Source organism: Medicago sativa, chromosome 3, assembly GCF_051527215.1.
Source record: "Medicago sativa cultivar Bolivia chromosome 3, Bolivia_mono, whole genome shotgun sequence".
NCBI classification, from domain to species: domain Eukaryota; kingdom Viridiplantae; phylum Streptophyta; class Magnoliopsida; order Fabales; family Fabaceae; genus Medicago; species Medicago sativa.
The window spans coordinates 70,403,487-70,420,545 of NC_140751.1; the positions used below are offsets into that span (position 1 = coordinate 70,403,487).

Genomic DNA, 17,059 nt, shown 5'->3' on the forward strand with positions numbered 1-17,059 from the left:
ATACAAAATATTTTCTTTCCATTTGATAATGTCAATGTCTGAAACAAACATTTTTGAAAATTAAAACATTTTTTCTGTCTATTTTGCAAGCAAACCTGAGCAACAGGGTACATTTCAATGAAACATGCATGAATGAATGAATATCAATGTCTATTTCAATACATGTTACAAGCAGGTTACTCCCCAGGATGATCTGTGGTCAATGGCAAGAATAAAAATACAGAATAAAAAAAAAAATGAAGATAAAAAGCTCGCTAAGTTGAAAACCCGAAAGGGCGGCTTAGGCAAAAATGAGCACCCCGCTGATTGACAACCTATGAAGGCAATTCAGGCAAAAATGGGGCAATGAAAAGAATCTTTACTCCCCGGTGAATCGAAAACCCGAAAGGGCGGTTCAGGCAAAAATGGGGTTTGAAAATGAAAAATGAAAGAATGGAAAATTGAAAAGCATTGACCACAGATGCGAACATCCAATGTTTACTCAGCACTGACACGCCTAGCAACGGCGACCTGTATCCAAGAACTTTCCAAGGGCTCCTTTACAAGTTTTATTGCCCTCAGCCATGGTTTCGATACGTCTTTCAACGACGGTCTCTCCAAAGAGGTTTTTTCCCCTGTGAATATGTTGCAGCACGAGCCACTACGTGCCCAATCTTCCAATGTTTCGTCTGCCTTTGTGAAACTTCTCTGTCAAACTACAAACCAATCATGCATTTCAAGCATTCATACATGCATAATCACGCATTTTATGTGCTCATACATCCAATAATCTTGCTATACCATACATACATGTTGCATATCCAACTTTCAACTGCCAAATTCAATGCAAGTTTCAACTCCCCAACTTCAATTCCAATCATGTCAACTGTCAAATTCGAAGCAATTTCCAATCTCCAATGTCAATTCCAATCTCAATTTCAATGTCAAACTGTCAAAATTCAACTCAATTTCAATTGTCAAATTCGATGCAATCTCAACTTTCTAATCTCAATTTCAATTTCAACTGTCAAATTCAAAGCAATCTCAACTTCAATAACAATGTCAATGTCAACATTCAATGACAATGTCAATGTTGACATCCAATGACAATGTCAATGTCAATCTCCAATTCCAATGTTGACATCCAATGACAATGTCAATGTCAATTTCCAATTCCAATCCCAATGCCAATTTCCAATTCCAATGTCAATTTCAATGTCAATTTCCAATTTCAATCCAATCTCAATGTCAAATTCCAATTTCAATCCAATTCCAATGTCAAATTCCAATTTCAATCCAACTCCAATGTCAAATTCCAATTTCAATCCAATCTCAATGTCAATTGCAACTTTCCAATATCCAATGTCAATGTCAATTCCAATTTCAATGACAATCTCCAAAGTCAATCTCCAATTCCAATTCCAATTTCAATGTCAATGTCAAATGTCAATGTCAATCTCAATTTCCAAGCCAATGTCAATGTCAATGTCTATTTCAACTGTCGATGTCAATTTTCAATTCAAATCAATGTCAATTTACTTTTGGGCCAACAAAAATGGTCATGTCTATCCTCAAACCAAGTCAATGACAATTTACCTTCAATTGGTGTCTTGTTAAGCCAGACTTTCAATTTGTATCTTGTTACTGGTCAAGTGCCAGGTTCGATCCAAAAAAGAACCACTTGTACCTGCTTATATACCTATGCTTCCGGACAAACGGCAAGTTCGATAGAACAGTTTGTACCCAGCGTATGCTTTGTTATCGGTCAAACGGCAAGTTCGATAGAACAGTTTGTACCCAGCTTACGCTTTGTTACCAGTCAGGCGGCAAGTTCAATCTGAAGAACAGTTTGTACCCAGCTTATGCTTTGTTATCGGTCAAACGACGAGTTCGTTCTAAAAGAACAGTCTGCACTTTCCCACATGACGTGGTGATAATCCAACAAGCAAGTTCGATCCAAAGAAGCAGCTTGTATCAACCCTTTTTGTCTGTGTCTCCAGCCAAACAGCCAGTTCAATCCAAAAAGAACAGTTTGTGTCTGCCTATCTGTTTGTATCTCCAACCAAGTGTCAAGTTCGATCCAAAGAACCACTTGTATCTGCCTATATGTCTATGTTTCCGGTCAAGTGCCAAGTTCAATCCCAAGAACAACTTGCACCTATCTCTTGTTTTGTATTCCTTGGTCAAGTGACTAGTTCGACCCAAAGAACAGCTTGTACCTTACTTTCTATCCCTGGTTTGTCTACCCTGCCAGTGTCTATCTGAATCCCCAGTGACATGACAGGTTCCATAGACTCCAGTCGTTCGTCTTGCATTCATAATCAAATATTGCATAGCATTCATAATCTTTGAAACTCTGAAAGCGTATTTTTACGTCCAAAAACAGTACAAATGTTAATATTTAAGTATCTTCGTCCCGTCAACTCTAAGACTTCGTCTCTTGACTCTCCGGACAAAGAAACTTAAATAGGGGCAGCTGTTATACCCTAATTTTGGACCTAAAAATACTTATTCAATTCTTCTTTCCTTGCATTATAAGTCATCTGATATGTCTCTGATCAATTGCATTTTTCTCTGCATTTTATTTCAATGTTATTTGCAAAATTCACATGCAAGGGTATTTTAGTCATTTCCTATGTCAAAATTTTCTCTCAGTCTTTCAAAATTTTGTTTGAGTCTTTTCAAGTAGTGTGAATAAGTCTTTGTTTCATTCTATGTCAAAATCCATTCCAAAATTTGCATTTGAAGTCATTTTGAGTCAGTGTTGCCCCTAGGGGCATTTTGGTCATTTCAAGTGTCAAGTCACTGTTTAAATCCTAAAAATTGTCTCTGAGTCTTTTAATTTTGCTTGTATGAGTCTTTGATTCAATTTCTGTTAAAAATCCATTTTTTAACTGCATCTGAGTTTTTTTTAGTCGTTTTCAGCCCCAGGGGCATTTTGGTCATTTCACACGAAATTTCGGTAGAGAGGTACTTTAAAGTACCTCATTTAGGCCATTTGTTCGTTTTAGTCCGTTTTGTCAAATTTTAGACGTTTCACTTTACGTTTAGTCAAATTATCATTTTTTATTTTCAATTTTATTTTAGTTTTTTCTAAGTCCAAAGTGTCCAGAATTGCATTCAAGTCCCTCTTAGTTTTCTTTAGGCTTTAATTTCGCATTTTTTTTTGCATAACGGTCCTTTTATTTCAATTTTTCTTCTTTAAGTTTTAAAATTGCAATTAAGTCCTCTTTTCCATTTTTGCAGTCCTGTCCCTTTAGTTTTTTTTTAATTTGCAGAATGGTCCTCCAGCTTTCAAAAATTGCAGAAAGGGTCCCAATGTCCAAAATTATGCCAAGGCCGAATCAGTTAGGGTTTTTGTCCACGTGTCAACTTTCTATTGGGGCATATGTCCACATGTCAGCTATATAAGGAGTCCCAATCATTGCTAGACCCATTCAATACACGCCAACTCAACAAACACCTTTCAGATTCTCTCTCTGATCATCAAAGATCAAACACCAAAATTCTAAGAAAAATTTTCAAGAACATTCGTAACAGAAACCCTAACCGTTTCCAAAATCTTCGAAATTCCTCAAATTCATATCAATACAAAGCTTAATTCAACAATTTATTGTGCAAATCAATCGAAATTGTCACGAACTCTCAGAGATTCATCAAGAACCTTCATCACCGAGTTCGTACCTTCGCAATTCAAGCACATTGTGCGATCACGAAGGGTTTGAAGGAGAGAAGAAGAGGAATTGAAGCAGGCTTCGGATCAGTGAAGAAGAAGAAGAGGATACCGATTTATTTTCGGATTTCAACTTACCAGAAAAACTCTTAAGGATCTTTGTTCGAACCTCCAGATTAATTCAGGTATTCATCAAAACCTCTTCGTTTTTTTTCATTGCAAGAAGCTCAACGAAGCTCAACGAACACAAATAAACGGTGAATTAAAGAAGAGCTTCGAAAAATACGAAAGATTTTGAAACGAAGCCCTAAAAGATGTGAAACCTCAAAGATTCACCGTTTATTTCTTGAAACGAGGCTTGAAATCATCATAAGCAAGTAAAACAATTCAGTTTAGGGTTTCGTTTCATCATATTCCAAAATTTTTTTTCAAAAGATTCGAAACCAAACCCTAAGACACAGATCTGCAAAAATTCATCGTTCCTTTTACAAAATCAGGTTCGAATCTATCATCAGCAGAAGAAATAACATGGATTAAAGCCTCGTTTCAAAAGTACGAAGAGTTTTCGAAAAAAACTTAAAAACCGTAAAGTTTGAGCCTCGATCTGCATAGATCTAAGTCTTGTTTGTGATGTCTGATGCTTGATTCGTGTTTAGATTGAAAAATAAACGGTGAAAAGCTTTAGATCGGAGAGTTTTGGTATGTTTGAGTGTTAGTTAGGTTTCCGGCATCGGAATCTTCACCGGCGGCGGTGAAACCCGCCGGAGAAGATGAGTCTAGAGAGAAGAGAGAGAGCTCGTAGATTAGAGAGAGAAAGAGAGGTGAGTTGTGAGAGTTGGACCGGCCTCAGGTGTTTTATAGGGCGTAAACCGGACTGGTTCACGTAAACCAGTCTGGTTCGTCCTGGTTTAGCCTCTGCTTGCTTTCTAGCCGTTAGATCCATTGTATGATATGTTGTACGGTCCTGATTGGAACCTTCTGTGTGCTTAATCTTGCTTATTGTGTACCACGCGCCCTCAACCCTTGGATCTAGGGTTTGAAGTGGAGTTGGGTTGATCTTACGGCTGTAAGGCAGTTGGATCACCCAGATTCAACTCAAACCTTTGGGCTTGGGTCTGTGTCTACTGAATTTCGCTTTCTTGCTAATTTGTTGCTATTTTACACACTGTTTCCACTTTTTACACCTCCTGCATGATAAAAATTTCTTCAATAAATTCCAAATAAATTTCCACATCTTTTTTGGTAATTTTCTTGATGCTTCATAACCTTTTTGCATAATAAATCTTGATAAAAAATATATATAGCTTTTTCCTTGTTTTTTGTTAAAACTAGCAATTTTCTTGTGATTTTTAGCTTAAAAGCCTTTAAAAAATTCCAAAAAAATTCATATAGATTTCTTGATATTTTTGTAGTATTTTGTGATAATTTTCACATGTTAAAATTGGTAAAAAAATGAGGTGTTAATTTTCTTGCTAGTTTTGTCATATTTTGTGCTAAAAATAAGTGGAACTTTGCTTGATTTCAATCCAAATTGCTTGATGAATTTTGGTGACCTATACCATTTGATCTCATAGAAGTTTAGCCACTGTTTGTGCTTAATTTTGTTGCATAATTGTGAATTTTGGTAGGTTACTTAGCTTACAAGTCATTAAGTAGTTAAATAATGTAAATATGCTCCAAATTTGTTTTAAAATGTCAAGTAAATCATGTAGCCTTAATTCCCATTCCAAAACTTGTTTCTAAACCTTTAAAATGTAATTGGAATGTGAGAATTATAGGTCACTTGGTTCTTGCATTTTATGAACAAATTTTAGCTATATTTGCACTATTTTGCCTTTATTTTCTATCCTTTATGTCCTAGTGTTTCTCTTGCTTTATTTCCTTTGATATTGCTCTATGCTACTAACCTTTTCATTTCATGTTTCATATTCATCATAAGCATTCCCACTTCACCTCCTTCTTCATCTAATTTCTTGCATTTTAGGTTTCAATTTCATGCCAAGTTTAAAATGTAAATATTTAGAGGTTTTGTAATATTTTTCCCTTATGCACTTTTAATTTTCTTGGCAAAGAGGCCATAGAATGTATCTAGGATATGATGTAAAGGACAATGGACTCTAATGATGTACACCGACACAAGCACCGACACATGCACACACATCACTAAGTAGCTAGAATATGCATGTTTAGATGTATGTTTAGGATTGTATGTTTAGATGAATGCCTAGGACTTATACTTAGAAAAAACCAATTTTCCAAACAAATGTGAACAACTTCACTCAAACCTTTTCCAAATAAACCTTGGGATCCAATATCCCATTGTATTTTCTTTTCCATTTTCTTAATCAAATTTCAATGAAAATAATCAAACTTTGACTTCTTTTGCAAATCATTAATCCAACCTCACAATTTCCTAATCTCATGCCCTTGAGGCCTCTTTCTATTCTTCAAAATCCCATTTTCAAACTTAAAATCAACCAACAAAAACAAAAACATTTTTTGAGAGAGAACTACGGTGGATTTGATCCCTTAAACGGGTACGTAGGCAAGGAACAAAATTCCTTCAATTCAACTAAAATAAAAACTCAAACACATCCTCCTCCCTCCAATTCTTCATTTAGCAAACTTTAGGTGTAAATAACATTTTCAAATAGCATTTAAAAATAAAGCGCGCGCGTAGAAATTAAAGACGGTTCCTATAGGATACTATAGTCGTTATGGGTGCCTAACACCTTCCCGTAGCGAAAATAACTCCCGGACCTCGATTCTCAAGGGTTTTGCTTACTTTTTCCCTTCCCAAGAAAAAATAAGATATCACCGGTTTAAAAGGCTCAAACGTAATCAATGTTTGACACCCGAAAACCAAGATAAAACAATAAAGACCATAAAATTTCAGTAGTTTAATAATTTAATTATTCAATCTTAAATTTAGCAATTTAATCTTTAATTTAAAATAGGAATAAAAATGCATTTAAACTTTTTTAATGGCAAACGATAGTAATTAGTTGTTAGATTAATTTTTCTCTTTTATCCAGATTTGATCCAGGGACATCCAACTTTTTATTTCTTAGCTCTATCTGGTTGAGTTACAAACATAAAAAATGCATTCAAACAAAAATTAATAACATGATTAGGTTCAAACCACCTCCAACTTTTTATAGAATGTTTATTTGTTTTTAGTCCCGTAATAGTGGTTATAATTTCTTATCTATCCGAGTCAAAGAAATAATAATTTCTTTTTTTTTGAAGGAAAAGAAATAATAATTTCTTATTGATCTTATATGAAAGATTAATTAAAAACACACATAATTAGTTTATTATTTTCATAAAGGCAAAATACATATTTAACTACTATGCTTTTGTTGTGGCTCTTCAACTTGATCATAAAACAACCAATTAAAGTAGCAGCCAGGACAAAAATAATTGTTTTTACACGTTCACATTTGCTTTTCTTCTCTATAATTTCAAGGCCTTGCTTATGCAAATTGGAAAAATTATCGTACTTGTAGTTACACTGTAAATTAACAAGAGACAAGAAGTTCTTTGTTCTTGAATTAGTTCTATGTTCATGGCTTGCTGCTTTAGGGTCAAAGTTGAGAGTCCTACATATAATGGTATCCTTAATGTTATTCTATTTTTCCCATTTTTTATTTTTTAACTTTCTAATTATTTAGTTCAGCTTTAATATATTTAAGCTCTATTTTTCCAATATATTTTAATACACCAAAAAGACTTGCTTCAAATGAATAGTATGTGATGAGTTATATTTTGATATCAATGTAATAATGTTATTGTACTTTCTTTTCTCAACTGAGTTGGCCTCTGTTTTCCATCAAAAATATCAAATGTAAATGAGAAGTTGAGAACTTTATAACTTAAATTATAAGATTAATACTACGTCAACATCCAAGTCGTTTCCCACCAAGTTTGGTTGGCTACATGGATCAAATTACGGCATAATGTTCAATAATAAACTATATTTCGGTTAACATAGTTAATTTCAAAATCTTACTTAATAGTTTATTTGATAATTTTTCTACGTATTTCATCCGCTTCTAGTGATCTGACTATCTTCAATCTCATCTATTCTCCTTACTACGAAATCGTAAATTATATGATTAATGGTACTGAAATTATTGGTAGAAAAATATGGCATAAGAGTTAGTTCATGCATGTTTCTATTCTAGCATGGACAGGTTTGAATTCCAACGATGTTTTGAGCAACAAGGCATCCTCTTCATCTGTTCTGCTAACTTCAAGGACTGAGGGTGAGATATTACAATCCAACAATTTGAAGTGTTTCACATTCAATGAGCTTAAAACTGCTACAACGAACTTTCATCCAAGTGGTCAAGTGGTTGAACGTGGGTTTGGTAGTGTATTTAAGGGGTGGATCGATGAGCACACACTCGCTCCTACTAAACCAGGTACTGGTATTGTTGTTGCTGTAAAGATGTTTGACAAAGAAAGCGACCAAGGACATAGTGAATGGTTGGTGAGTGTCGTTTAACTTTATTAAGAAGTTAGGAAAATATCAAATTTAGTTTATGAAACTTGTTTTTTTAGCAAAATAGATGGTGACATACGAGAATTTTGATATTTACTATGATGAGACTAATTAATCTTGTACTTTAGGCAGAATTTAATTACCTTGGACAGCTGCGTCATCCTAATCTTGTGAAACTGATTGGTTACTGCTTAGAGGATGATTGCCGGATTTTGGTGTATGAATTTTTTACCAAGGGGAGTTTGGATTATCATTTGTTTAAAAGTATGTTATTAATTTTCATCCTTCTATCATTTACTTGTTAGTATCTTAAACCTTGAAAAACTCATATATCTACCTTATGTTTATGGAGCAGGGGTTTCTAACTTTGAACCACTCTCTTGGAAAATCCGAATGAAGATAGCTCTCGATGTTGCCAAGGGTCTTGCATTTCTTCATAGTGATGAAGTGAATGTGATACATGGAAACTTGAAAACTTCTAAAATTTTGATTGATTCTGTAAGTGAATTACATTGATCTTACTAGCTTGGACATATAGAGGGAATGATTACTAATTGGACTTGCTTTGTAAAATTCTTTTTTCTTTGAAAACAGAACTATAATGCAAAAATATACGATTTTGGGTTGGAAAAAGATAGATTAGAAGACGATAATGGTGATGATGATATCGAGTTGGATAGAATGTATACAGGCTTCGTAGTTTATGCAGCCCCTGAGTATACAATGACAGGTATCTCAATCCTTTTCAAGCCAATATCAGAAAGTTACTATTGCATACTACTCTCTCCGGGATAAAATATAAGCAAAAATGGTAGTTCAAATGTTGATGTATGTGGACTAAATTTTTAATCGCATATATCGGCTTTTCAACTACCACTTTTGCTTATATTTCATTTCAGATGAAGTATTTTCATATTGCATCATATGATCATACCTTGTACATAGTGTATGAACATTTTCAAAAAGGTTATTAGCTTGACAAAAACCATTCACTTTGAGTATATTATTTACACTTCACTGGTTTTAGGTCTATAGTGATCAATAATGATTATAAAAACCTACAATTTTGCTCCTAACCATTTTTTTCATTGTCTTTTTTGTGAAGGTCAACTAAGCAAAAAGAGTGATATATACAGTTTCGGGGTTGTTCTCTTAGAAATTATGTTAGGCAAACGTGCATTGGATAAAAGCAGGCCATTAGGGGAACAAAATTTAGTCGACTGGGCGAGATTTTTACTCATCAGCAAATGCAAGATCTCTCAAGCCATATGGATGATTATATAGAAGGTGAATATTCGTCGTCGGAAGCAATGAAAGTAGCTCACATTGTAATTCAATGTCTGTAGGAAAGACCAAAATATAGACCAAGCATAGAAAAGATTGTGAGATCATTGGAACCACTTCAGAATTCTAATGACACAATTAGTGGTGTGGGGAGCTCCATCAAACAAAACAACCATCAAAGTCAATGGTCATATCTCAAGCATTACTGGTTTAGAACAACATTGAAAAAGAGCCAAATGTATCTTTAAGTGAAGAAATAAATGAAATGTCATAATAGCATCTTCAATGGAAGTATCTAAGAAGGTTTAATGGGAGAAAGGATTTGTTCGTTATTTTTTCTACTCAATATTGGAAGAACTTGAGGGGGCAAAGTAGGTTGCATCAATTTTTTAAAGTAGCTTAATTATGATACGGTAGAATTGGAATAAAAGATTGGTTCATATAAATATGAAAGTGATGAGTGTTACTCTTTTTTGACAAAAAGTGTGGGTTAGAGTTGCGTATTTTTTAGATCATTGGAGTAAAATATGAGTTGAATAGTTATAATACAGTGTATGAAATTTAAAGAATATATTGCACATCACAAACTATAGCATAAATCATAGTCATAGTATCATGTCATGATCGGTGAATCCAAGATTCTTCAGTTCCATGAATTAAGGATATTATATATAGTCATAAGAATAGAGAAAATCTTGTGTGGACCAGGACCAAGAATTTTGGTTTGGTCACACACAAGAATTTGCCTTATCTCTCTTCTCTTCTCTCTTCTCCATTTTCTCTCTCTTCTCTCTCTTCTCTCTTCTCTCTTTGTGTGTGACCAAACCAAAATTCTTGGTCCTGGTCCACACAATGTTTCTCGAAGAAATGACAATATCTCTTGAAGTCATCGTCTTAAGATTGATTTGATACTTTTGAATGTCTCTCTTTTAATCAATGATTATAGGATGAAATCTTCCTTTCCTTCTTTCTCAAATCTAGGCGGGGGAAGATGCAACTCCATTCAATTATTGTCATATGCCCGTAGACAAATATTTATAAGAAAAGTTGAGAGGGGAGGACCTACTCTTTCATGTAAGGGTTTCAATGTTCTGACAATTCTTTTATTAATGATCAACATGGTGTGACACAACAATTGATAGATGTTTGAATCCCTTAACTATTTGCCTCAAGCCTTGAGGTACATATAAAAAACATATGTCGGAAAATGTCTTAAATAGGTCTTAGTTACTAAGATAGATTAGTTTATGCAATTACGCATAGAGGATACATTGGTTTAAAAAAAATATATTACTCTTATGTGAAGAGTTGCAATAATTTCACTCATCATATATCTATTCAACTATAAATTATACTATTCAAACATACTCACCATGTCATGTGTAATATTCATGACTACAAGATGAATATTTCATGATATGTCAAGATATATATCATTCAACTAATTTATGCTTACTAATTTAATAGAAAATCAACACTTAAAAATAAAATTTCTAACATTCTCCAATTGGATGACATTGATTTATAAATTAAAAAAAATAAAACAACTTAAATCAACTTTTCAAAACTGCAAGGTTTTATTTAACCCCTGAAACTCCAAAATATAGTACTACGTATAGATGCATTGGGCGAGAATCGAAAAAAGGGGCCAATAGGAGTATATGACCTAGCTTATGAGAATCGAAAAAAGGGATCAATAGGAGTAAAAGAATGCAAGCAACACTCACTTTATATGACTAGTTGTCCAAAAAAAAAAGTGTCTAATTTTAATGTTATTCCCACGTATTATGACTACTCCACCCTACGACATTGTATTGAAGACTTTATTGTGTAATAAGATTATTTACGTAAAAAAATGTTAAATATCAATATAAAATTTTATTAGTCTATTTACAATTAGAAATACGTTAAATTACTTTTCAAAATTTAGTAATTTTATTAGGTTAATGACCAACATATTAACAAATAAACGAGAAGAGAGAAAAGAGAGAAAGACGGTCCAAACCAACACACTCCACTCATGTTTCAGTGGATTGTCCATTCACTAAGGGGGGCATGCTCCTAACCTCAGCTTCCCAAAACCTCATTGATAGCATTCTTTCTATGAGAGATGCGCTGACTCCTTAAGGAAATTGGGATTTAATATTTTTGCAGGATAATTTGCCTAATACTATTGTGAATCAGGTCCTTGCTTTACCTGACCTAAATGAGGCGGACGGCCCTGATACCGTAGGATTGGGTGGGGGGGGGGGGGGGGGGGGGGCTAATACTCATAAGTTTATTATTCAAAGTGCTTATAGGTTGCAACATGGGGATATCCATGCTCTAGAGGGAGATTGGAAATCTTTGTGGGACTGGAAAGGACCACACCGTATACAAACTTTCATCTGGTTGGCAACTCAGGAGCGCATCCTTACCAACTTTCGGATAAGCAAGTGGGGAGTGGGTATATCTCCACTTTGTACTAGACGTGGGAGAGATGATGAGACTACCATTCATGTGTTTCGTGACTGTGTCTACGATACTCTAGGTATTGGTGGTCATAGTACAAATTGGAAGACAACTTTCATGACCACTTGTTGGTTCATGTGGACGTGGAGAAACAAAGCTATTTTTGAAGAGAATTTTCAACAACCAAATAACCATGTCTTGACGATCCAAAATTTTGCTCAAAAGATAGATTTGTGTTCGAAAAAAAACGGCCTCATCACAATTTTTAAATGAAGGAGACAATCTATAGGTTGGAAGATTCCCTTTGAACATTGGATTAAACTCAATAGTGATGGTGCTTGCAAAGGAGGTGGGGAATATTCAGGCTGTGGTGGCCTCTTCCGCGACTCTGAAGGGAGATGGATAAATGGCTACATTCGAAAGATTGGAGTATATGATGCACTTCATGCTGAAATGTGGGGCATGTATCTTCGTTTGGAGATGGCTTGGCGAGAGCACATTTCGCAACTCATTGTTGAAAGTGATTCTAAAATCTTGATTGACATAGTTACAGAAAACTGCAATTTTAGTGGCTCAGTTCCCATGTTGGTGCAACACATTCGAAATCTCATATCTTTGGATTGGCGAGTCCAATTTCGTCATACTTGGAGGGAGGGTAATCGATGTGTTGATTGGTTGGCTAACTTTAACTTTTTTCTAGACTCTTTTAATTGTATCAGAATGGAGAATTCATCCAGTGAGCTTCATAGATTTCTTTTAATGACATCTCCAGCGCTTCCATACCTAAGAATGTTCGACTAGTTTCTTAGTTTTCTTTTGGACCTTTGGCCCTCTTTTGTGCCAAAAAAAAAAGTGGTCATTCACTAGGTTATTTTGGATGGGTTGAATACTAATTGTACTCTATCTTATTGATGGGTTTTATACCACTTACATTTATTGTTGTCTATTAATAAAATTTGTTTGACGTTCAAAAATAAAACAACTAAATTAAAATATATTAACCATAAACATTAATTTATCCTTATTTAAAAAGTTATTCTTTCAAAAAAAATATATAAGATTATTTTATTTTTCTCTATTTTTTCACCTTTAAAAGTCTCCCCTCCCTCCCCCTTCTCTTTCCTACCGACTCCAAAACAAAGTCTAAAACACTAGAGACAAAATACATATTTAACTACTAGTCCCTCCGTCCCATATTAAGTGACACAGTTGACTCTGTCACACATACCAATGCATAGGTTTTATCTTCAATATTTTTAATTATCTATTAAAAAAATTATGCAAATTTAATATTTTGAAAATATTCATCGAGACGAATCTAACATCTTATATGATATTATTTATCTTTGTATATTAAAAGAAAAATATGATCAAAGTATATCAAACCAACCGTTCACATTTTCAACTATGTCATCTAATATGGACGGAGCGAGTATTGTTTTTGTTGTGCGCACATCTCTCTGTTTTTTTTTCAACTTTGTCTTTATCTTAAAACAATCAATTAAAGTAGCAGCCAATGAGAAACCAGTTCTCATTGTATCCTTCTTCTCGATGGTCTAACAAAGAACCCGATAAAGACATATGACCCCATTCAAACACACAAATACATTTCAACACCTATTTATATTATATTATATTATATTATTATTATATAGTGTTGACTTGATAAACAATGGTCGGTTGAATTAACAATTATGCCCTTGTGTGGCACCTAACCTTATATGTGTGGAAAAAATCATTGTTCTCACACGTGTATATTTCTTTTTCTTCTCTTTCAAGCTCTTTGCTTATGCAAATTTTCCTCATCAAAAATTGAAAAATTCTACTTGTAGTTACTAGTTACTCTTCTGATTGCACTGAAAGGATCCAACAATTCTGTGTTCTATGATGATGGGTTGCTGCTTTAGTGCAAAGGTCAAAGCTGAGAGTCCTACACATAATGGTAATTTTCTTTTTTTTTTTTTTCAACTTTTTTACTTGTTATCTCAGCTCAATTTGATTGTTTGGATTTGAGTTCTGAATGATCTAATATGTGATTTTTTTTTCTTCATAATATAGTATGTTGCTTGTTATATAATTAAGGAAATTAATATAGTTGTAGGATTCTCTATATTTTCTGTATATTTATTATTTAATTAATACTATGTGATGAGTTATGTTGTGTTTAGTGTAACAATCAAAATGGAACTATACTACTGCTTTGAGTGAGGAAATTTTGTTTAGAAATTATTAAGGGGTGATCAAAGATCCTCTCTAGCTATGAGGATATTCCCACTGTCTTTAATTCAATCATACTATATATACTTGAGATTTGTAAGAATAAATTTTGCATATAGTTTAGGTAGATTCAGCCATGAAGTGGCGTGTGGATTAAAATATGTGTTCAAACTTAAAAGAAATTTAGTATACAATAAAAATGAGTTTGAAAGATTTAATTCGAGCAGCTTTTGAACTTGACGATCGTGATCTCATAACAGTTGGTTTTATAGGTGAAAAGTAGAGAAAGAGTGACGGAAAAATCAATAATACAGAAAAAATTCTTCAAGAGAATGTAAGAAGTTTTCCTTTTTATGAACTTTGAGATCCAATGCATTGCATAGTTGCATGATTGTTATTGTTTGTACCTTCTTTTCTTCTACTGTGTTGGCGATTCGCCTCTATTTTCCATAAAAAAATTGTCAGCGTGAATCAGAACAGTATGACTTAAATTAAATTATAGAATTAATGTTATTAAAATTATTCCTAGAAAAACTACTGCCAGAATAAGGCCTAAGAAGTTAATTTGTGTTCTGAGATAAACAGGTTTGAATTCAAAGGTTGTCGGGAGAGAAGAGGATGTTTCGAGTGGTTTAAACAGAAAGGCCTCTTCTTCATCTGTGCTTCTAAGCTCTAGGACTGAGGGTGAGATATTGCAATCCAACTATTTGAAGTGTTTCACTATCAACGAGGTAAGAGCCGCAACAAGGAACTTTCGTCCAGATAGTATGATTGGCGAAGGTGGATTTGGTTGTGTATTTAAGGGTTGGATCGACGAGCACACACTCGCTCCTACTAAACCAGGTACTGGTTTTGTTATTGCTGTCAAGAGGCTTAACCAAGAAAGCAATCAGGGACATAGTGAATGGTTGGTGAGTGTCCTGTAGGCTCAATAATTAAGAATTTGATTGCATTTGAAGTTGCGAAAATATCAAATTAGTTTAGGACACTTTTTTTTTAGTAGAAAACTTCTGCAGCCACTATGCAGTTTGAGACGTAGGCACAATTGACCAAACTCCGTGATCAAATCTTGTGCATTCTTTGTTTGCATTTTTCGAGTATGTTTTCTTTGGAGCCAGGGTTGTTGCTCTAACATTAACCTTGTATTTCGTAGACAGAAATCAATTACCTTGGACAGCTGCATCATCCAAATCTAGTAAAACTGATAGGTTACTGCTTAGAGGATGACTACCGGATTTTGGTATATGAATTTGTGACCAAAGGAAGTTTGGATAATCATTTGTTTAGAAGTATGTTATTAACTTTCCTCCTTCAATTACTCTTTTTTCCAAGCTTTTTTATTAGTTCTTTCATTTACTAGTTAGTATATTAAATCCCTCAAAATCTCATCTCTGCCTAATGTTTATGGATTAGGAGCTTCTTACTTTCAGCCACTCTCTTGGAAAATCCGAATGAAGATAGCTCTTGATTCTGCTAAGGGTCTTGCATTTCTTCACAGTGATGAAGTCGAAGTTATATATCGAGACTTCAAAACTTCTAACATCTTGATTGATTCTGTAAGTGAATTAAGTTGATATTACTAATTAGAGAGATTACTAATTAGACTTGCGTTGTAACATTCCTTTTTGTTAACAAACAGAATTATAATGCAAAACTCTCAGATTTCGGGATGGCAAAAGATGGACCAGAAGGTGGTAAGAGTCATGTCTCTACAAGAATAATGGGCACCCCTGGCTATGCAGCTCCTGAGTATTTAGCCACAGGTATCTCAAAATTTATTCAAGACAGTATCAGCAAATTATTTTTGCATTTCTACTAGGAAAAAGTTGGTCTCTACATACATCCAGCTTCGTCTATCGTTTACGTTATTGTATTTAGACTTCAGATGCTGACTACATTTTAACTCAAATTCAACAAGCAATTTTTCAAAGCTTCGCTTGACAAAAACCCTCCATATTTAGTACGCCATCGTTTGAATTCACTGCCAGACACTTCAGTTGTAAAACATGGTTTGATCACAAATTAGTTATGTTCGGCGTTTGGTCCCTTAAATTGTTGCAGTCCCAAAGTCAATTTTCCCAAAAAGCTTTTATTTCTAGCTTTGTAATGAAATAAAATCAATTCTCAAAGTTATTAAAAATGTCACATATATATACACACTCAAAATCATTACTAACCTTTTTTTTCCATTGTCTTTTTTGTGAAGGTCACCTAACCAAAAAGAGTGATGTATACAGTTTTGGGGTCGTTCTCCTAGAAATTATGTCAGGCAAACGTGTATTGGATAAAAACCGACCGTCTGGAGAGCATGATTTAGTTGCATGGGCCAAGCCATTACTCATGAGCAAACGTAAGATTTCTCAAGTTATGGATGCTCGTATAGAAGGCCAATACTCGTCGCGTGAAGCAATTAAAGTAGCTCATGTTGCAATTCGATGTCTGTCGGCAGAACAAAAATATAGACCAAACATTGAAGAGGTGGTGAGATCGTTGGAACAACTTCAGGAATCCAATGATAAAACAAATGGGCATAGCTCAAGCAACAGTGGTTCAAAACAGCATGGAAAAAACGTCGATGAATCTTTAAGCGGAGAAGGTACTTCTAATATGAGTTCATCTGCTGCTTCACCTCTCCATCAGTAGAAGAAATTTTTGGACATATGACACATACTTCAGACAGTATACATTATTTTAAAAAATATATATACAGAGATATATATTGGACATATATTGACCATCTATTCTAATTGCACTCTTTCTTGTATTCATTGTTGGTTTATGGAGCTTGGTCGGTAGCATTGTGGTGTAGTTAGTAATGCAGATTGAATGGTTTAGATGAGAAGCTTGATGATCTTACTAACCTTCTTAGTAAGTGTTGGAGCTGGAACTTGGGAGTTGGGGGATTGTTTTTGGAGCTTTTGTTGCCAAAATGCTTTGCTTATGGCTGA

At 34.2% G+C, this 17,059-nt stretch overlaps 1 protein-coding gene and 1 pseudogene across 4 annotated transcripts in view; both read left to right on the forward strand.

Moving 5' to 3' along the window:
* LOC146939713 (receptor-like cytoplasmic kinase 176) overlaps positions 1-10,042 on the forward strand; it is a 34,552-nt pseudogene extending 24,510 nt beyond the window's left edge. Inside the window, exons 2-6 of the transcript XR_015031756.1 lie at positions 7,849-8,147; positions 8,288-8,423; positions 8,515-8,657; positions 8,754-8,889; positions 9,265-10,042. The product of XR_015031756.1 is annotated as a receptor-like cytoplasmic kinase 176 (transcript). The remainder of the gene's footprint in view (positions 1-7,848; positions 8,148-8,287; positions 8,424-8,514; positions 8,658-8,753; positions 8,890-9,264) is intronic.
* Positions 10,043-13,640: 3,598 nt separating this feature from the next.
* On the forward strand, positions 13,641-16,879 carry LOC146939715 (receptor-like cytoplasmic kinase 176). 3 transcript variants are annotated; one of them, XM_085753259.1, is made up of 7 exons: positions 13,641-13,836; positions 14,372-14,445; positions 14,697-15,022; positions 15,265-15,400; positions 15,525-15,667; positions 15,751-15,874; positions 16,318-16,879. In XM_085753259.1, exons 3-7 carry the CDS (start codon positions 14,879-14,881, stop codon positions 16,752-16,754), a joined length of 984 nt encoding a protein of 327 aa, XP_085609385.1. In that variant the 5' UTR covers positions 13,641-13,836; positions 14,372-14,445; positions 14,697-14,878; the 3' UTR covers positions 16,755-16,879. The 3 variants fall into 3 exon arrangements, with proteins under 3 accessions (XP_085609385.1, XP_085609384.1, XP_085609383.1); XM_085753258.1 differs by having other exon boundaries at positions 14,384-14,445; XM_085753257.1 differs by lacking the exon at positions 14,372-14,445.
* Positions 16,880-17,059: the final 180 nt, after the last annotated feature.